Here is a 22,887-nt window from a genome sequence, read left to right as displayed (position 1 = left end):
AGCTTCATCCCCTTTTGGGGTTGCTGGAGCCTATTCTAGTGGACTTACAGTAATGAAGTGGAGAGATGCTCCGAACACATTGCCAGCACATGGTGGCCCTGAATCCCAGTGTCAACAAAACTGAGGAAGTTCCTGAATCTAAAATGTATGAGTTTTTTCAGCACCACAAGCCCAACCCTCCTGTCTGTGTAACAGACAAACAAACCAAAAAACAGCCACAACTGAATGTGTAATCTCCTTCACATGGATAATTATTAGCCTGAATTGGTTTATTTACAGAAGCCCTTTTTGGCATCTAGGGAGGAATTAATTCAGGTGGCGAAGGTGACCTTGGTTTACAGTGCAGTGGGAAACGTTCACAGGCAGTTATAAAGAGTTAATAACCTTCGCCTGCTTGGAAAAGGCACGGAATGAGGTTGTTATTGCGACTATGATATGAAGTGTGCTGCACTGCAGTGGAATGGTGTCAGTGACACTGACCTCAGTGTGGAAAGTCCGATTTGATATGATCCATCAGCACCCGGTGATTGGTGCAGAACGGGCATCAAAACAAGGACATGTGAACTGTCTTGGCTGAAAATAGATTTTTTTTATTAAAGAGTGTTTTCTTTGACCTTTTGCCCTTGATCTAGCAGCGTCACTCTGAATTATTAAGTTAATGCTCATTATACAGAAGCTTCTCATAAAGGTCCTTTACTTAACACAGTCGCCGCCACTTAGCAATCCTGAAATAGTTGACTTTTGGCTGTCACATGAGAAATCAGAGGATGGCGGTGGAGTTCTTGCTTGTGTAGATGACTGGTGGCTGCACAGTCCTATCTCCTCTCTGCTTCACTCGCTCTCTCCCTCTTCTCCTCCCACCCTCTTCAATCTGCACTGTTCTGAGAAGCATGTAGAGGAGAATTGTAAATGCGGCACGCTTTTTGTACATGTATGTATGGGAAGCAATGCAGGAGAAAGGAGAGGAATTACGAGAGACAGCGCCTGCATTGCTCCCTTGTTTGTTTATTGTATGCATGTGTGGAAATGCGCATGTATGTGTGTGCATGCTGCAACGCTGAACAGAGAAAGTCACGGCCTCACCCCTCCCTCGGCTGGTGTTATGTAGTTCGACTCAGGGCAGTGTTGTGTCTCCGGGAGCTTGGAGTGGGATCAGGCCTGCAGAGAGTGGAATGAAGGGCCGGAGCTGCTGGGAGCCTGGGACCATCCGCTCTCTTTGCAACTCGGGCTGCCTGAGTAAACTCAACCAGGGTCAGTACAGTTATTGCAAAAGCTATAACAGTGTAGCATTGGGCTGTCACAGTCCTCTCCATCTGTCCCACGACAAATGTCGCTCATGCTGCCATCTCCTCATCGTCATTTGAGAGGTAGCTGTCATTCTTCCATCCATCTTCCTCCCTTCTGCATCTGTCATCTGTCGCCATGGATCCTCACATTCCTGCAGCCTCCCTTAACAAAACATGCCTCATTTTGTAGAAAGACCAGCCCATATTCTTCCCTGCAGTCCTCACTCCATTTCCTGTCCTCTCTGCCTCCTGGTCTGCCCATACTCACAGGTACTTCTTTTTGCGACTTCTCCACCTCACATTTGCATATGGATGAGTAGAATCCAGCCAGGCCAGTGAGCTGCTTTGGAAGTGTACATATGTGTTTGTTGTCTGCGAAGAGCCTACTGCACTATCAGAAACATTTCATGTAATGTTCCAGGATGTTGTTACCACAGAGGGACAAAAACCAAATGTTTGGCATCACATTCTTCCCTGACTGTCTCATTCTGATCTCTCTTTCTCCACCTCTCTAACTTCATCTATGGTTTCCTTGCCTATGGCAGAGTTGGCCAGTGTTGAGATGAACAGCTGTGCTCTTGAGCCCTGGGCTCTCAATGTATTACATTCACTTTGTGTCTTTTCTCGCTGAAATTAGTTTGGCAATGGTAGTATGTGTCATGTTGTTTTTTTTAGGCATGACAGGATTATGCACATGAATGTTGGGCTGCGATCAGAAAATCATAAATAGTCTGAAATCCAGGCAGTATTGTGCTGGCGAGTTTTCATAAGAACTTCCTGTATGTATATTGTTGATCTGGTGTGTTGTACTAAATCATTGCCCAAGTCTTGCATAGCTCCGTACATGGTTTTCGGATGTTGATTTAAAAATTATGTTTATACAAACTGGATCTGTAGTATAGCTGCTCTAGACTGGATGTGAGTGTTGTGTTAGACCACATCTTACAGAATTGCTCTCAGCTACTTTGCTTTGGCAGATACTTTAAAGCCTTTTTAAAACAATCTAAATTTAACTAGCATTAGTTTTCTGTTTCTTTTTTTTTGACTGTGAAATCTGAATATTTCCCAAGGTTCTGATGAAATGTGAAGATTTCTGAATATATGTTTCTCAAATTCACCCAAAAAAGTAGTATAGAAGTATAGATCAGGTTCTGTTTCCTTACGGAGTCACTGAAGCAACCTACGCTATTACCAAACGCAGTCAGTAAAGAAGGTTAAATAGAGGTTCAGCACCACTAAAAACAACTTAATCTCAGTAAATTGGAAAGCTCACCACTCCAATTGAGTCTCTGCTGAAAAAAACAACAAATTAAAGAATGTAAAGGCATCGTCTCGCAAATCAATGGAGGTGTTCACAATCAAAGTCACGTTCAGGGGACGGCTATGTCCCTGTCACGTCACGGCAGTGCTTTGGTTTTAGGCAGGAAAAGGAAAATGGAATGTAGACTAGCCACCTGGAGGTAAGTATATATTGTAAGGATGTTCAATTGTTAAATCTAACATTGACCAGTCAAAACTTTTGCCTCTTGAGTTGTTTTGATCCCAGAAAGAGATGTAGTACAGTTTTGCCAGTGTACTATATGTGTTGGTCTAGCTTTTGCTTTAACATAAACTGTATTTACATCTATTTTTTCAATAGAAGCATTATAATATAGAATTAGAGTCAGTGATTATCAATGGCTTCAACAGTCAGATGATAGAATGGAATGGATGTCATTTTCTGTCAGAAGAAGAGGCTTATATGTGTAGTTTTAGGACATTAAAATTACCTCGAGGTTTAAAGGCTCTTAAATAATCAGTAAGTCCTTTTTTTGAGAACAATACACATTAAATCAGTCTGTCAGACTGTGTAGACAGTTCTCATTAAACACACAGTCACTGCACACCCTGTCATTTCTTAAGAGGGTTGGAACCCACATGTCACAGTCCTCATTATTTTTTATTTTTTACCTAATGCAAATGAATTAAAGGTACTTTGGAGATACCTCGACTCCTCCTCTGTGAAGACAGTCCCTTCTCCCTGGTTTTATGGTTACATCCATGGCTCATTATCTTGTAGCACTGGCATCTTGATGTTTAGGAATGATGAATCACAATCTTTCCACATTATCAAGGCGCTCACAGAAAAACAGTAGGTTTAACTCAACAAATGCATATTCTGTAAAAAAAAAAAGAAAAAAGAAGGAGATTTAAGCCCTTTTAAAGTTGAAACTACTGAGGAGGAGAAAGGCCTCTCTACTCGTCTAAAGGAATAAGAGAACATGGTGGGGTTCTTATTTGGATTCTATAATTCAATTTGTTAAAATCAACATGTATCAGCTTTTTTATTAAAAAGTTAAATTTACAACATTCACTGTCACTAAACATTAGGCTTGAACACCATGCAGCATCCCAGAACAAAACGAATGAACATTTTATTAATTCACTGAACTTGAAAACAGAAAACAAAACTGAAAAATGATGCAATGCTGATCAAGTATGGATCCTATTTGAAATACTTTATCTTAGATGTAATATGAAGAAGCTCAAACTGCAACACACACAGAGGCTGTGTGAAGTCATTTACAGGATGTTACCATATTAAGTCATTACTAGTTTATAAATCTGTAGTTTAGTCAGCAGACAGACCTTTTTTTTCTCATTATTGGTTACAAATTCCTTCTTTTATTGTTTCTTTCTCTACGGGAGTGTTCGATTTAATCCTAGACCACAGCTGTGCTGCAGAGCTTTGGGGACCATGAGTTGCACTGTAGAGGGTCTTGTTTGCTTGTGGAAAGCTGAGTGCCATTTTACTGAGTTTGCACATGGGTCCTGATTTGTTTCCCTGTGATTTATCTCAGTAGAGGAATGGAGCACGTTTGTAATTAGTGGTCTGGATTAGACTACTTTCTCCCGGGACACATCCTTCCCGTTTGTCTTATTCTCGACTATACTTTCTGATACCACATTCATATTTCACATTTCCCTTAAACACTCCATTAAAGCATGTAACTCGCTATTTAAATAAGTCTTCAGTTAGAAATCCTGTGTCTGTCTTGTGTTAGTATCTCTAATACCCAAAAAGAAAACACAAAAGTTACATTCAGAACTTTTTTTGATTAGGCCTTCCAATATGTTTAAACATCATCTTTAATCTGGAGATTCTGCGTTTCTCCCCCAAGCTCTGCCACTCGACATCCACATCTTTCTGCCACAGGGTGACATCTTGTCAGCCAGAGGCCTGCCTCCACTGATCTGACAGCTTCTCCTCAGGGACGAACAAGGAGACGAGCCCTGACAGTGAGATCACACAGAGACTACTGCTCTACCAATTACATTCCCCCACACCTTATTCCCCTGCTTTCACCCTCTCCATCGGTCTTTTGTGGTCAATACTGAGATGGATATTAAGACAGGAGTGGAAGGCAAAGAATCTATGCATATGCTGTGTGTGTGATGTGTGTGTGTGTTTATGATCTGATGAATTGTGACCTGCAAACTCCCCTTCCAGCTTGCCTCAGACACAGATGTTGCCCTAAATTATATCGTCTTGCACTGGGTTTGAAGGGTTCAATGGAGACATGACGGGAACAGGAAACTGCATCTGTACCAATGCAGGGCGTTCCACAAGGTAGTGGGCTTTGGGGGGTGGGGATGGGGAGGCAGTACGACCTTGAGACATGACTGGCATGATAATAGGCCCCTGGTCTTGCCTAGTGATGTTGACTTTGCTTTACAGACCTATCCATCTACATCTGCTGCAGAAGAGGAATGGGTTGGTGAAATTGGATCTGTTGGCACAGGGTCTGTCTTCCGTTCGAGCAATATGATGACAATAGGACATGGTAGATATCTGACATTGTGTCCAGCCATGGGGCGCCAACTCGCACAGCAACAACGATGTTTCATTGATGCTGTGTGGATGAGGTGACATTCTGACACAAATGTGAAGACTTCATTTTAGATGGAAATTATAATGTTTTTACTAATTGTTAGTCTGTTAGTAATCACACATATATATGTTTTTGTACAGGCCCCTGAAACAACCAAGCACACACACTGTAGGCATGCAGTAAATACAGGGAGGCCAAGTAATGGGCAGCCTCATCTTTGGAGCACCCCGAATGAGCAGCTTGTGGAGGGGGCCTTGCTCAAGGGCACCTCGGCAGTGCTCGAGAGGTGAGCTGGCACCTCCCACTGTCAGCTCACACTCCAAGAGTGAATGGCCGTTTATTTTTAAGTGGAAATGAAATACTCAATGGCAGGATAAGGGTGAATAATAGCAAAGCTTCACTGAATTGCTACAAACTTCCCATGCAACTTTATTTCCATATCATTTAACAATGGGGAAAAAAATCATAAGCTTAAATAAATCAACAATAGCATGAAATTTGTGCTGCACTTATTCCGTTGTAACATCATGAGCTTTCTGTTTTCTTCTTTACTCTGAAAAGTTTGTTTAGCCAATTTCACTGGACTCTTAACGACAAATATCAAATTTATTATTTTTTTTAATTTCTTAACTGTCACATATTCATATTGATTGTAGCCTCGAAATCATGTATAATTTTAATGCTACTTTTTCAGCTGGAAATGAAGTATTCTTGTATTTAATTAAAAAAAAGTGTTGTGAAAATGTAACAATTAAAGTTTTATTTCAGATGCCAAGAGTCATATCTAGGTGGGGATTGTCCTGTGTAACACTTGTCTCTCAGTGGAGCTAAATAAAGGTCAAATTTGAAGTGGATAAGATGCTGTTACATGATGCAGCCCTGAGACCACCAGGCTAAGAGCATCCCCCAGATCCATGTTGTAGTGACATGATGTAAATAGACAAAGCGGAGGTGATAGTCTCTTCCAGTGTGAGGTCACAGCTTGCTGACATATTCTCAGGAGAATGTGTCGCTGAGATGCTGCCTCTCAGTAAGATGTGAGAATCTGTGCCATTGGCTACACAACAGACCTTTACAGTGTGACACAACATACTTTATGATGAACTGAACGACTGCAGAACAGCATCTAGAGCAGGGGTGGGCGAACTTTTTGACTTGTGGGCCACACAGAGCTTTAAAATGCATACATATGCAAGGCTTATTGTAAAAAATATTTTACAACTGTATTTATTTCATAAAATGAATTGTATAGTTTTAACAAATTTGGCAGACCACATTACAAAGCTTAACGGGCTGTATGTAGTTTGCCCTTGCCTAGATTCTAGACCTTTAGTATGAAAAGGTAGCGGAGAAACTTCCCCTCTGCATTCAATCACACTTGTTTTAGTGTTATTTGAGCACCTTGTATGAACTTCAACATATTTTTCTCTTATTGCTGCTTAATTCTAGATTATTTTTTGACGTAATCGAGACATCTCCTAAATACAATGTAATTTCGTTAAAAATGATCACCATGTGTTTTTTATTCAGTGCTGCGTGGTTACATGCCCTTTTATGTTCCGCCTGATACTAGGGGTTACTTGGGTTCAAAGGTCCCTCAGCTGATCTAGAATTTAAAAGTTTGCGAAATCCTTTTGTTTCCCTTACTTTGTTTTTTTTTCTGTGTGTGTGTGTGTGTGTGTGTGTGTGTGTGTGTGTGTGTGTGTTTGCGTGCGTGCATGCGTGCGTGTGTGTGCAGCGCTGTTCTTGTACGTTCTGTCTGAGCTTGAGTAACCTCTTTAGTGACATCATTTGGAAACGCAGCTGCTGCAGCCCGGGCTCGTGGGTGTGGATGAGTCTTTACTTAGATGCACTGATTGCATTTATTTTATTCTAAGGATTTCTGCAGTTCTTCATTCTGTTGTTTAGTGGTTCTTTTTTTATCTGAAATTATCTGTAAAATCAGTGGCTGTCCAGAGTATACCAACTTAATCTCAGTTTTGTTCTAACCTGTTCATAACAAAGTGCTTCAAAGTGTGTACCAAAACATAGAAATTAGTTTTCTATGTTTACCAGTAGAGGTGATGCAGTGTAAGAGTTATTCTTTTTGTTTCCCACGCTATGTTCAAGGTGGTGTATATGTGACCTGTGACCTCTCTCTCCTAGATGACTCGGGGGACGAGGAGCCCACATCCCAATCGGACCGCAGCGAGATTCAAGGCACCCTGAAGATACTCGTCAGCAAACTTGATGACCTCAGCACGTGTAATGACCTGATCGCCAAGCACGGCGCCGCCCTGCAGCGTTCCCTCAGCGAACTTGAGGGCCTGAAAGTGTCTGTTGAAGGAGGGGAGAAAATCAAGGCAGTCAATGAACGGGCCACTCTTTTCCGCATCACCTCCAATGCTATGATCAATGTGAGTAGCTGGGGCGAGATTCAGGATGTCACAGCAATGAGGGGGGAGGGACATCATCATTATCACCATTATATCTCTAATGATGGCTAAAATGCATTTTTGTAAGTCTAACAAAACTTTTTTCATTGTACTAAATATGAGTTCATTAAATCTTCATTCATCTCATTTAATCAAACACAATGGTGTTAATGACTCAATATGGAATCGACACGATCAGGTCTTCAGTCACGCTCAGACTCTGCTTCATTCACCTCAGCAGTAAATACAATGGACTCTGCAGTATGTTAGAAAGGGACCAGAGTTCAGGAAGGGTTTAGGTCCTGACGGAGTGACACTAGATATGATGGTGGGTGGGTGGCAGTGGGTGGGGGTTACAGGAATAGCCCCTGTTCACCCCCCACAAACCTTCACTCTGCCTGGTGAGGAATGTCAGAGCCTTCTAGACTGCAGTCCACAGACAGACCCACTCTGACTAAAACCAGCCAATATCACCAGGTTTGTTTGCTTCTGTTTAACTGTCTTTATTTTTACTTTACTGCATGCTTAACTAATTAACTTTTTTTTTAAATATTAAAATGTCTGGCTGTGTGAGGTACAACATAATTTCATCAGATTAAGTTATGGTTAAACTGTGAAATTTGGGACCTTAAGGTAAGGTTTTAAATTAGGCACAATTATTTCCTTACACTCAGTACAATCTGCTTATGCAGCTTTTTGCCTTAAGCTGTAGCGTCAAGCAGACATGTTTTCAACCATTTAATGGCGTTTACTTTGATCTGACACATGATTGGAGTATTTCTGTGCTTTTCTCAAGAAATTTGCCCATAAATTTGTAAAGGTAGGAAATAAAAAAAAAATACTGAGAGAATAAGGAGGCCCTAATGGCAAGACACAACTGCATGTTCTCTGTGAGCCGACCCTGGCCAGAGGGGAGGGTTGCATTAGTTCATTCAGCGGCGATGTAACTTCACATATGTGTCATCTTATCCAGGCTGTTGTACCCACCTAAGTGTGTGTGTGTTCATGCATTGACACACCCACCACCTTCAGTAGTAGAGCTTTAATGAATAGTTTTAGTCATAATTGAACTTGAACCATGTTATGTTCTTTACCGTGTCCTTCATTCTTTAGATTATGTAACATTTAATTTGACACATACTCATGATCACATGGCCTTCCTCTCCGTGTCCATTCATTTTGTTTTGGCCTTTATCAACCCAATACTCTCCACAACGGAAGTCACATGCAGTCTGCATTGGTAATGGAGACTCAGCATAAAAAAGTAGAACTATTTGACTTGAGTGTCATATTACGTTTGAGGAAGTGAGCACATGTCCTTATGACATTAAACTCCTTTAAACTGAGACCAACACACTGATGGTTGGACATTTGATGTAAGCCCAATGAAGGTAAGAGAAGTACTTTATGATTTGAATAGTTGTTTTACAGAAAACACTACATATGGTAGTAATTATACATGGTTTTGTCTCCAAATGTAAATTTAGCCATCAGTTAATTTTATTCCTTTTCTTTTGTGCCTCAGTTTTCTTTTGTGGTAGAATTATTTAAATTAAAAAGTAAAGTTGATGTTATTATACTCTGTTATGGCTATAATATTGATCCATAATGATAATATCATTACATATTATGTAACAGCTGTTTGCAACATTCAAATCAATCAAGAAGGGCTTATAAAAGCTTAATGCAACTGATTGTTGTTTTTATTAAATATACAGTATAGACAATTTTCTGTATAGAATTTGCAGACTACTGCAGTTTTAAAAGTATTTAAGGCCTCAGTAAAAAGCCTCTCTTTTTAGTGCATCCATTTAGTGCAATTACTTTTTACAATAGTTTTTTTCCCCCAACTTTATTAAATATGTTAACATGAAATTAAGTCAAACCGTGAGTAGTTCAGATTTTGGTAAAATAGCACAACATGTTTTTAACCTACTTACTTGGTTATACTGAAGATTTGTTGAATACATTGGATTCATTTTCATAGAGCATCTAAAGAAATAGTTTTTTCTGTTTATGTGAATGTCAGAGAGAGATACAGGGTTGAAAAGCAGACAGATAGTTATTATGTTTTCGAGACACTATTAAGGTAGGCGTTCCTTTGCCTCATTATTTATCTTTCTGTGGTTTCAAAGTGATACTAAACATCTGCACTGCAATCTCACCAGCCAGACAACACAGATTACTTGAGCTGTGTGACACATTTACCCTTCCAGCTTTCCTCCTACTGCCACAACTTCAAATAAGTGGTTTAGGTTAACTCCCAACAGCCCCTCTGGCTCTGGAACTAAACAGACATTTCCCTTGAATGCTGCTTGGCCAAATGTTATAGTGTGCTGTAATAGTCACAGGGATTGAGTTTGGTCCCGGAACTTTCCAAACATGCTTAATTGTGGCAAAACAATTTCAGAATGATTCGTTAGAAACACATCACTGACATCTCAGTGACCATCCAATGACATTTTCACCACGCGTGCTGTCAGTTGCTGACAACACGCAACGTAAATAACAACAGTGTTAAATAAGTTCATTGACCTTTCCACTCACAAAGACGAGTGGCTGGAAGACGTAGGCGTCAGTGCCAACAAATGCTGACATGAACTATATGGTTGATCTGAAGTTACCTCTGTCTGTGCAATAAATGCATGGCAGCAACAATGACTCAAATATAGTTTGCAATGCAATCAGAGGTTGAACCTCCACTTTGTCACACATCCGTGAAGTCTGCTTCTGCTGTGCTTTGGGGTATATTTGACACAGTAAAGACAGCCAGCAAATGTTCAACAGACAGCTAAAGAACATACTGATGAATGCTGGAAACATTGGTGATAAATAGCCTTCATGAAAATGACTGACACAATTCTCTTTAGCCCTCCATCGAGGTGTAATCATATTCGTAAAGGTTTTTGGACAATATGAGAACAACAATTGGGTTTTTACTTACGTTTTTTAACAGTTGGGTCAAATAACAGTGAAGGATTAAATAAAGTAAATGTGATGTGAATAATATTTACAAAGTGCTTCCTACAACTGAAATCGGAACCGAAAAAAGTAATTTAAAATCCTCACAACATGGCTCCTTTGTTAAACCACGAGAAAAGTTATTGTTATTTTTTAAGGAAATCTGAGTGGTCGCTAGAGGAAAATAATTTTTACCCTGCCAAGAATTAAAAGTAGAACCTTTTTTTCAGGATGTTAATTCATTATCTCACACTGTTTTGTCATGGATGTCAAACTTTCAGTGCTATCTGTGTGCTTGTGTTCCCCCCAGGCGTGTCGAGACTTCTTGGACCTGGCAGAGACTCACAGTAGGAGGTGGCAGCGGGCGTTGCAGTATGAGCGAGAGCAGCGCACCCATCTAGAGGAGACCATTGAGCAGCTAGCCAAGCAGCATAACAGCCTGGAGCGAGCGTGGAGAGAAGCACCCACGCTTGTTTCCACTCCACCCAGTGCCACAACCAACAAGGGTGAGATTGTGTGTTATTTACTGCTGTGGGCCTCACCTTACTGGCTAAAAGTCATGTGTAACCTAAGGCTCCAAATCAGTCATCCCCCGTGTGGACAGAGGACATTTTGAAGTGAGTTAGAATTGAATTATCATTAAATATGAGATTGCAATTACCTTTAACAAGAAATAGTCATTATGCAGTTTCCTCAGTCTTGGTCTACCCATTTGTTTATTTGTCTTGTTTGGTTTCGGCCCCCGATATCTTTGAAACAAATGATCATCCTGGCGTGAGGTTTCCTGTGAATGTCTGTCTTGCAACGGAAAGACGACTATTGATTTTGCTCCTCTATACCCACGCTTCTAATATCATTTTAAGGACTGACACAGTCAGACTCTTCGTATCAAACTGACAAGTGTTTGTTCCGTCAACAAGGAGAAACCCATTGATTTTGGTGACCCCATTAAGATAACTTTATTCAAGACTCTCTTGTGTGTATAAATTCTTAAATGTTTCAAAAGACCAAAATCAAACTGGAGAATGTGTTTTCTACCACCGGGCAATCTTTCCGTAACGGTAACCAAGTGTAAGTCACAGGTTTCCAAGGAACCATCAACACAACAAGAAATCATCATAATCCCAATTTGTAAGTTACAAAATGACAGAATGTGTGATGCTCTTGTTTGTGGGTTTCATATGTTTCCTGTAATGAGACATTTAAAATTTGGACCAGATGGGGATTGGAAAAAAATCTGATGAAATGGTGGTCTGGGTTTTTTTGTGTCAGTTTTGGGTTACTTGATATGAAAATGTTTGGCATCCACTGGTTTAAGTTGTTCACTCTTAATTATATCCTGACCATAGAGAGAGAACCTCAGGAAAGAATTGCGTTTTTCTTTTTGATATTGCTAAAAAACATCAGATGTTGTGTGAAGACTTCTTATTTGTATTCAACACAATTCTTATTTTATATGTAGTGGCTCTTCTTTACAAAGGTAGGATTTCAAAAAAAGAAAACGTTTCGGTAAAATATATTTTAAAAAATTTCTTATTCGGTGTGTGTCTGCTGATTCGAGGTCATACCCTCAATGGTTTATAGAAACACTTGTCTCTAGAAAGTACAGTGATTTCCCAATATTAAGATTAGTGTGTAGTTACACAGTAAAAACAATGTCAGTTTTGTTAACATTTCCCAATAACTTATCATGCATATTTGATCTTGTGCTTCAGTGGAAAGTTTGTACTGATTTGAATGTAGTTTAAAAGTTCTTCACAAATACGAGCATATGTCTCAACAGAAGAAAGTGGGAGGCAGCACAAAGAAGAAGCGAGTGATGAAGATGAGGATACTGAGTACTTTGATGCCATGGAGGATTCCACTGCATTCATCACAGTAACTGCCACTGAGAACATACAGCACAGGTCAGTGGTTTTCTTTCTTATTTGGGGGTGCAACAACAAAACTTACAGATATAAGGATGTGCAGCAGAATTTTCTTCCTGGTTAATGTTCTGGTTCATCACTTATAACAAATCCCTCAACTCCACTGCAGCTGCAGCAGCCTTCAGAATAGTGGAAACAGTTAGACACCATGAACAGTATCTGTAGTCCCAGCCATCTGTTTGCTCCGTCATTCGTATTCTCTTGGTGTGTAAGTGAGAAATGTAAAAACACTGTTATATGCTGTGTGCTCTAGGCGGTCCCAGAGTAATTTGAGCGGAGCGAGCGGAGGTCAGCCGAACGACTGGAACCAGGACAATCATGTAAGTGTCCGTTATCCAACAGAGTTGGACTAATAGGGATGACATTTGTGAACATTGCTGACTTTTGTAATATAGATTCATTTGCGCTCCTGGAAAGCTCACAGTTCATCGATTTATGTCTATAACAGTCTGCATTTGCTTCTCCCGCTCTTCCCCCTTTCCTACCTGACATTCATACCATGCTCACACAAATACACACACACACACACACACACACACACACACACGCTGCCCTTGTCTGTGTTTTTGATGGTTTTGTTGACACTACTGTGGCGCCTCGAGACTCAGAGCTGCTTCGTTCCACTAAATCTTAATTACCGGTCCAACATCTGTTCGCTTTCACTGCAGCTCTCATTTTTTCCCTGAATTTATTTTTCAAAACATAAAAATGACAGTAGGATCTATTCATCAGCATTCATCAGCAGCTCTGTCCTTTCATTCTCTTTGCTTTCTGTCCTTTTGTCCATTCAAAATATATCTTATGCAGTATGAAGTCAATGTTCATTAAAATCTGTACATATATTAACCGTAAGTAGTTTTATGCTTTTTGTCTAGTGTTTGGAGGGGGGTCACGTCTTATCTTATTCGTAGTTTTGTCTAGTTTTCCACGGAAAGGGTATTTCAAGGCAGAAAGTCACTTATCTCATCCTATTTATCTACTTAGCATATATTCAAAACAATACAGACAGCACTTGGTTCACAAAGACATTGGAAAGTCTGTCATATACTGCTAACTCCTAGTCTGTTCTCTACTGTCTTTTCTCGCCTTCTATCATATGGTGATATGGTGCAAAGCTGCCCATGAAATTGAGAGTATTTGTAAAGTATATTAAATATTCTTTTCTTCCACTAAAGATGTCTCCCACCTGTAATGATGTGGCGGGGAAGGAGCTGAAGCCCCGTAGACAGAGGCGCACTCACATCCCAGACAAACCCAACTACTCCCTCAATTTATGGAGCATCATGAAAAACTGCATTGGCAAGGAACTCTCCAAAATCCCCATGCCTGTAAGTCACATCCTTATTTCTCCCTGATGGGTGAATAAACACGTGTGAATTTTTTCCTCATTCCTTTTTGATCATCATCTTAACCAGGTAAACTTCAACGAGCCACTGTCAATGCTGCAGCGTCTTAGCGAGGACTTGGAGTACCACGAACTCCTGGACAAGGCAGCGCGCTGCGACTCCTCTCTGGAGCAGATGTGCCTGGTCGCTGCCTTCTCCATCTCCTCCTATTCCACTACAGTTCATCGCACAGCCAAACCTTTCAACCCGCTACTGGGTGAGACGTACGAGCTCGACCGCCTGGAGGAATTCGGCTACCGCTCGCTGTGTGAGCAGGTAATGCAAAGACTTATGGGATTTGTTTTTTTTTCCACACTGATGCCCATGCATAGACGTGATGCACAGACTGAAGACACAATATCAGCTGAGGCCCTTTAAACAAACTGCTTGCACTAACACTTGCAGCTTACATACTTAACTGTCATGGCTTATGCTTCCTTGAAGGTGAGCCATCACCCTCCTGCAGCTGCACATCATGTGTTTTCCCAACGAGGCTGGACCCTGTGGCAGGAAATCACCATCGCCAGCAAGTTCCGTGGCAAATACCTCTCCATAATGCCTCTGGGTGAGATGTTTCATATGCAGCAGGGAATCAACAAATTATGTGTGCAAATAAAGGTTCCATCATGCAAATTTAACAATTACACCAGTCTGAGCTTAGTCAATGAAGACCTCTATTGGAGAGCAGCAGGTGACTGCGCTTCCATCCTCACAACCAGGGGCCAGGAGAAGGGTGTGAGAATTAATCTGGTGGTTTATGGTCCTTTTGACATGTACATAAAGTATGGATATAAAGGGAGCTCTCTGTTGCGCTGGTACACCCGTGAGCAACGGTCTATTGGCTCCGATAAATGACAGATTTCTTAGATGCAGGGGATGCAGTGGCATTTATCTGACTTCTATCTCTTCCTGCCATGCTGTGAGGTGCCATGTAATTTAAAAAAAACAAAACTAAGTGGGGGCATTTATGGCAAAATACATGCTATCAGTCTTCATGGGTTAAGTGACAATCGAAACAGATAGACATGTATTGCCTGTGCACACCACATAAAGATGTTAGGTGACACCGCTGGTAGAACTGTGTACGAATTTAGAATCGCTAGAAGCAAACCCACAATCTAACACCTCAATTTCAGGTCTGTAATTGCGTCTTGGCAATAAAGTTGTGATATTTGCTTTTTATAATAACCTTTTATCTGTCCCACCTCAGGTGCCATTCACCTTCAGTTCCACTCCAGCGGGAACCACTATGTGTGGAGAAAGGTCACCTCCACTGTACACAACATTATCGTGGGCAAGCTGTGGATTGACCAGGTCTGTCTTTTGATTTCATTCAGCTCCAAACCCACAGTCATGTCTTAACACCTCTCCCAGAATAGCCTTTGACTACTTCTCGTCCTCTGAGAGTGTGAATTACAGACTAATAAAGCACCAAAAAATAGGAAACCAGAGTAACACCTCACAGAACATGAATCTGGAACCTCACTATCTCTAAGGATTTATCTTTAATCTCTGAACACCCAAAAATAGCTGCCTCTTGTTTCTGCTGGATGACCCATTTATAGATGTAGGAAGTAGTCCTTTTTTATTCTAATTGTTCAGTTTCTGCTCAGCTTGTCATCAGTGTGTGTGTGTGTGTGTGTGTGTGTGTGTGCGCGCGCGTGTGTGTGCGCGCGTGTGTGTGCGTGCGTGTTTGTTTGCAACAAAGGACAACATACAGGTTTAAGTTATTACTCTCAGCAGCACATCAGTACATTATGTGGATATACTAGACACACTAGCTGCAGACAACTATTGTACCTGAATATCAGCTTTAAATTTAATAAAGTGAGTCTGCAGTATTGAACATTTTAGCACTTCCAGCAAAGGCTATGACATTTTATGCCTTTCATATATTCTGCAAAAATGATGAAGTATCTATTGTTTAAATTTTGTGACTACACTAAACTGTTTGCTTCTATTGTTTCGCTTTTTTGGGATATTATTTTATTGTATTTAAAACATGCCACATGTCACCAGCAACAGTATGAAAACAAAATGCATCCATCAGCTGGAAAGTCATTTGGCCAAAGCAGTAACTCTTGTATTTACCTAATTCCCTTTTGGGGGCATTTGAGCTGGAACTAAGAACGCGTGTCTCTATTGGTCAGATTCAAGTTAATGATCTGTCTGCCAGTTTTATCTCAGGTTGTTTTTCAGCCTCAACCACGACCACATTGTTTGAGCTGGAAGCTTTAACATACAATCTACTCTGAATGTGTACATCTGTTTCACCCTTTCTATGTGTGTGTATGTGTGTGTGTGTGTGTGTGTGTGTGTGTGTGCAGTCAGGGGACATTGAGATTGTGAATCACAGGACCAAGGAGACCTGCCAGCTCAAGTTCTTTCCCTATAGTTATTTCTCCAGGGAAGTCCCACGGAAGGTAAATGCTTCCTTTCCAAATTGACATGTATTGGAAGGCTGCGATACAATTAGGGGTTGTTTGTGTGATACTGCCCCCTGCTGGTCAACACGAACCAGAGACACATTTCTTTCAGTGGTCTGCTGGTGGCGAAGAGATATGAAGTCATATCACAGTAACTTAACCTCCATTAGAATCATATTTATTATTTTAATATGGGGCAAAATGTTAACCTCCTCAGTAGAGAGTGATTTGAGATACAGCAATGGAATATTTACTGGTGTTGTACTCAGGGGACTCAGCATCTAAGTGCATAACAATAAGACAATTTTTCATTCAGGTGACAGGTGTGGTAGCAGACAACGGGGGACAGGCTCACTACATCCTGTCTGGAACGTGGGATGATAAAATAGAAAGTGCAAAGATTGTTCAGAGCAGCCGAGGAGGCGGCGGATCGGAGGGGAAGCAGAAAACGGTCTATCAGACGTTGTCCCCCAAACTGCTGTGGAAGAAATACCCACTCCCGTAAGCATCTGCCTCATCCGCCTCAAAAGGAGATTGATGACTGTTGGTTGTATAAGAGCTGCGCTGTATAGTCGATTGCTGAAAGAGCCTCGCTCTGTGTCTTCTTACTCTCTCAGGGAAAATGCTGAGAACATGTACTACTTCTCTGCGCTGGCACTGACCCTTAATGAGGAAGACGATGGAGTGGGATTGACCGATAGCCGTTTGAGGCCGGACCAGAAGCTGATGGAGGAAGGTCGATGGGATGAGGCAAACTCTGAAAAACAGAGGCTAGAGGAGAAACAAAGAGCCGTGAGGAGGAGGAGGGAAGCAGAGGCCACAGATGCTCTGGATGACGGTATGAAATTAAGAACAGGAAGTGTGACTTGTATGAATCCAAAGCATTACATAAGGTGATTAATAGAGAGGAGCCGTTAAGATATAAAAATGATTTTCTTTATTATTATGGATGATTTCTGGGGGTCTGCTCTCTCAACGGTAGCAGTCCTTATTCCACTTAGAACAAGAGTTATTGCAGGGCACGAGGCAGGGCTCAACACCAGAGGTAAGATGAATTACGTGTAAATGCAGCCAGACTGAACTGAACAGCGACCTCAGCAGAAATACTTCATCCTGGTGGCATTCCAGTGTGTGTTTGTGTGTGTCTGTGTGTGTGTGTATGTGTGCGTGTGGGTGTGTGTGTGCGTATGCCAGACTGTATTTGATGTACCATGACTTGTCTTTCTTTTCCTCCCTCTATTGGTGATCAGAGTGTGATTATGACTCTGGTGAGTGGGGGTAGCCCAGTGCCCCTCCGTTGTGCATCTCTCCCACATACAACCCCATCCCCTTTGCGTCCTCTGTGTGTTCTGTCTCTGTGTGGGAACTGCATGATACCCATCTCATGTTAATTTCTCCAGATAGTGACTCAGGAAAAAAACAAAACATTTTTTTCCTGCTTTTACATTTGATGTGACATTTTCACGTAGAAATAAATGAAATGAAATTACATGTATAAATCTAAAATTTACTGGTCTTCTCAGTGTTGCTGTGATGAAGCCACCTTTGCAAGTGATTCGTTTCCACTGTTTTGTCATCCTTTCTCGTCTTTTGTTTGTGGACACATTTTCTGGTGATCTTACTACCTCCACAAGTCAGGATTTCCATTTTTAAAAGGGTTTCTCTCTCAAGAAATCCACTCAGGTTTTTGCATTGCACTTATATTGCTAAGTTGTACTTTATTTTGAGTTCAACTTTAGCTCAAATCACATTTGGAGTGATTCCAAATGCAGTGTGCAACGACTGTTTGCTTCCAATATAAATGCATATGTATGAAGGTGAATTGATCGGTCAGTGAATTGCCTGGAAGTGTGGCTTCTCCAGTAGAGTTCAATTAAATGACAGAGATTGATCACCACCTGTGCTTCCTCTTGCAGGCAGAGAATATGAAGGCTACCAGCCGCTGTGGTTTCACCAGAGGAGGGACTCTATCACCGGAGAGACAAACTTTGTGTACAAAGGAGGCTACTGGGAGGCAAAGGAGAGACATGACTGGAGCATGTGTCCCGACATTTTTTAACCCAGGAACTCTTCTCAAATCAGTCCTGACCTCATCAGACAGGGAACTGCTTTTCCTCAGCGAGGCACTGCTGGTGTTTGAGCACGATGTGGACCTTTGTGAGCATGGAAATGTATATGCTTCATGCATTCTCAGAATAAACAGCACCTCCAAATCTGCAATACCATTCTTGTTTATAAACCGGAGGAAAGGAAAGGGTTGTTTCCTGTGTGCTATTCTATGACAACGTGCTGAAACAGCAGTGAGATGATGTGTGGATAGAAGAGCAAAAGGTTATAGTTCAAACCACCACATCATGTTGCATCTGCACACCCATGAAGTCAGGTGCTTGTTACACCTCACACACAGTACACTTTTCTTTGTCTCACCATTCAAGAATCTGAATTTGTTGGACTTCAGTTGAGGGTCTGAAGCATCACCACAAGTCCGATTGCTTCAAATTCAACCTGCAAGGAATTCAACATCTGTTTCCTACTTTTCCCCTTTGTCATATTATGAGATGTTATTTCAAGCTGTTTTTTCACAGACATTTGTCACTGGTCAGTTTCTTTTAGTTCCTCTTCATTAATCACTTCTTTATAAATTGGGGGGGTGGATACCATTAGATTGTTGTTTAAATCTGAATAATGTAGCAGATCCTAGGATCCATTATTTGGATCCCTGAGGGCGACCGTATTAATGGTACGCATGTCTGTTTTGGACATTGAATCGGTTATAAATCATTTTAAGGGTCTGCTGGATGCTCCAATAAATGTACATCTGCAGTAATTATCTTTTCATTTATGGGTGTGTGTGTGTGTGTGTGTGTTCATAAGAAATAAGTCCTCCCTGAAAACACTGAATGAAATAACACTGAATGATATGATTGCACAATTCAGTTTTAAATTTAAAAGCCAATTTTCTATTTTGTCCATACTAAATACAATTGTAATCAGTGTGGACGTGTTCTGCTTAAGGTCTTATTTAATTATTTTAAATCTAAACTAATGAAATATGCATAAACATATTTTATTCAGGAGTCTTCCACCCAATACATAAAACAACAGACATTTATTAACGTTATATTTCTAAACATTCCTCAGATATCTTCGATTGTGATTTTGATGAATAAAATTCTGCAGTAGTCAGCCTTTGGAGCGTAACACAAGGAACATCCACATCCCTCTGATAGGAATCTGATCAAAAAATGCACACATCTCACTGTGGTTGGAAATAGGTTACTATAGTACTGGCTGTTTCCTTGTCACACTACGCAAACACACACACCATCATATAACATCATTCTTCATCATGGTTAAACAAGTCTGCATTATTTCACAGGGACATTCAGTATCCCAGTGTCTACGTGTTGGCTTCTGTCGTGTGGATCTGTTCTACTGGTCCCATCAATCACCAATTTATAGCTCAGACATTTCTAATATGGGATTGCAGCCGTTGACAGTTCCACAGTGGCTTCAGCTGACAGGAGGTTATCGGAGCAGACAGGGCTGGTTCCTGTGGCTCACCGCTGTGTAGTTAGTTCTGCTCACAAAGGAGGACTCCAGCTGCTGCCCCAGAGGCAACACATCTCACATCCAGTCAGTGTCTGTTGGCATGCTGATCTGGGATCAGCTCACCAGGGTACCCTCAGTGTTTTGCCTTTAAGTGACTGTACAGAAAGAGTCCCCTCACCAGTGCACTACATGTCTCCGATGACAAGAAGAGTTCTGAAAACCAGTTAGTATTTTTTGGTGATTATCAGTAGGAATGTAGAATTCAAGGCAGGAGGTATTATAAGCACCCTCTTGTCTCTTTGTGTGAATATTTTGTGATACATGAATGATATTGTAAAATGAAGAATAATCATACCAATGTGAGTATTAAGCCTGTACAGTGTAATCTGAAAAAAAAAACCTGAATGAGACTGAAGGATTTGCTGTAATTTTATGATTTTTGATCCAGAAGGGTTTTGCAATTCATGGAAACTCAGAGCAACCCGTGTTTTGACTGCAGATTTCTTGTTTTATATTTCTAAAAAGTGTATTAACATACTAAAAATATTTTTTATAGAGTCCTTGATACTATCACATCAGTGACATCAGGGTTCAGTGATTATTTCACCACACCTAACAGTTCCTCTACTGCAAAGTTCACACAGAAAGAAATAGATTTTAAGTATCATTATTTGATCTCACAAACATCTAAATTATTTCTGAGACTGATCATCAATGCATTACTGATTTTATAATGAAAATAATGAGGCCTTTAACAAAATAAGCTTCTTTCACTCATGCATGAAAACATTTAATGCTTTATTGATTTGTGATTATCTTGATTATCTTTCAATCAATCACTTAAGTGCTTTGTTCAAAATTACTCAGAAAAACAAATTACATTATTGGACATGTTACGCACACTTAAAAACCTCTGCTTGATAAACATGAAGCTTCTTATAAGCTATTCACTACCCTTTAGCTTAGCGTACGTCAGAAAACCACCTTCCAGCACCTCAATTCTTCATTCATTTAAAAACAATCTGATTTTCTTTAATCACTCCAGAAAAAATGGTCTCACATCCAATACCATATAAAAATATAGAGTTTGACTTTCATGCAAAAAACACAAATAATGTTGAATGACCGACTTGAGATCTACAATAACCTATCATACAAATTTTGACATTAAAGTGAATATTCATGGTTTTCCTTTTTAAATTTCACAAACTACTGCTTTGTTTTTAACAGACTAACAGACACAAACCACTTATTGAGGATTTTGCACTTAAATTCTGTTGAACTTGTCAAATAGATTGAACAATGTTGCAGCAATCTTAAAAAAATTTAAGGAAATTGTACAAAGAGAAAGTTACCCACAGTTGTTTACTCTTTAAAGCTTTTTTGAGGTTACGAACAATTTACATTTATTATTTTGTCTTATAGAATGTGTGCCATATTTTGAATGATTGTGGAGACCTCATGAGTTATAATAATGTAACCTCAGTACTTGAAGGTGTTTTTCCTGCTGAGGTTGCCCTAGCAGGAGCCTGTACAGAATCAGACAGCTGTAGCAATAACGCAGCGAGGTGTTGATGTGTAAATTCATGGCTGTTGTTGCTTCAAACAGAACAGTTGTGGACCTCGTGCAGAAAAAACAACAACAACCAAAGTATGTGGAGAGTGTTGTAGACTAATGTTGACCTCTTCATCTGCCTTCCAATTTTTGGAGGGTTGGAGGGTCTGATGTGAACCGCTTAAATCACTGTTGTTCTCATTTCACCCCAGCCATTGGTGTGAGTTTTAGCTTTAAATGTATGGTCTTATTTTCTGATTTCTACTTTCTGATGGGTGCCATTTATTTATGGTGGAGTTGAATGCTGTTTGTATACACTTGAGTTTGATTTGTGTATGTGAGTGGATGTCCTTCAATGCTGCTCAGTTCTAGGCAGATGTAAATGAAGATGGGGAGAATTGTTTTGCTTTGTCTAAACTGAACCCTATTTTTCCTTGGACAGCTTTATCACGAGTTGGTGGTGATGATGATGATGATCTGTATGATGATGAAGGTTATGAGATACATCCCAACAGTGGCCTGGTACAGGAGGTCAAAGGTGATTGACTTGCCTTGACTGCTACTCTTTACTCCCCAAATACACATAACTGTATTCAGGTGTAACTGCAGATCCTACTGAGGTGTTGCTTCTTTTTCTTTTTTTGAAAAAGTGTATTTTCTCCTTAATTTATATTGTATAACATTGTCTTTAGACAGCAAAGACACAATAATGAAAAAAAGACAACAATAAAGTTGTTAATGTTGACACTGGACATCTGTCTTATTTATTTTCTCTTTGTTTGAGATTGTGAACCACCTTCTTGTATCCAGACACCTGTGGCCTGGAAACCTCCTTTCTGATCAAACGTATAGATAAGGGTTAGCTTATGCTACCCATTAGCTGTGCTGTTGTGGGATCAAACAGCCAGGGAACTTCTTATTCCTCTCTCCTCATATGTGTTGCGATTGGATGCTGCATAAATAAAAATTGATGAGACTTCAAGTGATATCAACCCTTGATGAAATGACAGTCAAGCTGTCAACATTTTGTATGAGAAGAAAGAGGAGTAAAACTGCAGAAGTTATACTTACGGTACAACTAAAGGTACTAAAATTATATTGATGGACTTTGTTAGATACTAGGGAATAACCAGTTCACAAATTTATTAGGTTCTTAAAATAATAATGTTTTAAATCAACTGAGGCTTCATTCTGGGGGATGTATTCTCAACAGTGTTCAGTAGTGAGACCAGACCATTTTAAATCAGCTCAACAACTCCAGAGATGGAGAGGGATAAATTTAATCATGTATTTCAGTTGTGGCCAATGCAGTTATGGCACATATTGGGTCAATCTATTATTAAATGATTGTTTGACTGAAAAGTTTGATATATTTTCACATTATCATGATCCAAGGATGCAATTTTTTCAATGCCTTATAGAACATTCTCAGTGTTTTGAAATGAAGGCAAAAACACAAAATCCCTCAGCACCTTCAATTCCAGTCCCATAAAAAAACGAAACAAAAC

At 40.2% G+C, this 22,887-nt stretch overlaps 1 protein-coding gene across 4 annotated transcripts in view; it reads left to right on the top strand.

Moving 5' to 3' along the window:
- The window catches only part of osbp2b (oxysterol binding protein 2b), a 38,192-nt gene extending 16,063 nt beyond the window's left edge, over positions 1–22,129 (top strand). For 2 of the 4 annotated variants that reach the window (XM_068310431.1, XM_068310430.1), the window contains 12 exons: positions 7,304–7,554; positions 10,844–11,039; positions 12,317–12,440; positions 12,715–12,781; positions 13,637–13,789; positions 13,877–14,122; positions 14,291–14,411; positions 15,057–15,160; positions 16,174–16,269; positions 16,589–16,773; positions 16,890–17,110; positions 18,189–22,129. In XM_068310431.1, the coding sequence (XP_068166532.1) occupies positions 7,304–7,554; positions 10,844–11,039; positions 12,317–12,440; positions 12,715–12,781; positions 13,637–13,789; positions 13,877–14,122; positions 14,291–14,411; positions 15,057–15,160; positions 16,174–16,269; positions 16,589–16,773; positions 16,890–17,110; positions 18,189–18,331 (1,907 nt within the window). In that variant the 3' untranslated portion in view covers positions 18,332–22,129. Of the gene's footprint in view, positions 1–1,157; positions 1,252–7,303; positions 7,555–10,843; positions 11,040–12,316; positions 12,441–12,714; positions 12,782–13,636; positions 13,790–13,876; positions 14,123–14,290; positions 14,412–15,056; positions 15,161–16,173; positions 16,270–16,588; positions 16,774–16,889; positions 17,111–18,188 lie in introns of those variants that run through there. The other 2 variants (XM_068310433.1, XM_068310432.1) reach the window with 2 other exon arrangements.
- Positions 22,130–22,887: the final 758 nt, after the last annotated feature.

The sequence above is a fragment of the Antennarius striatus genome, chromosome 3 (genome assembly GCF_040054535.1).
Source record: "Antennarius striatus isolate MH-2024 chromosome 3, ASM4005453v1, whole genome shotgun sequence".
Classification (NCBI taxonomy): Eukaryota; Metazoa; Chordata; class Actinopteri; order Lophiiformes; family Antennariidae; genus Antennarius; species Antennarius striatus.
Note: the sequence above shows the minus strand (reverse complement) of the source record. Positions and strands in the feature narration are given on the sequence as shown.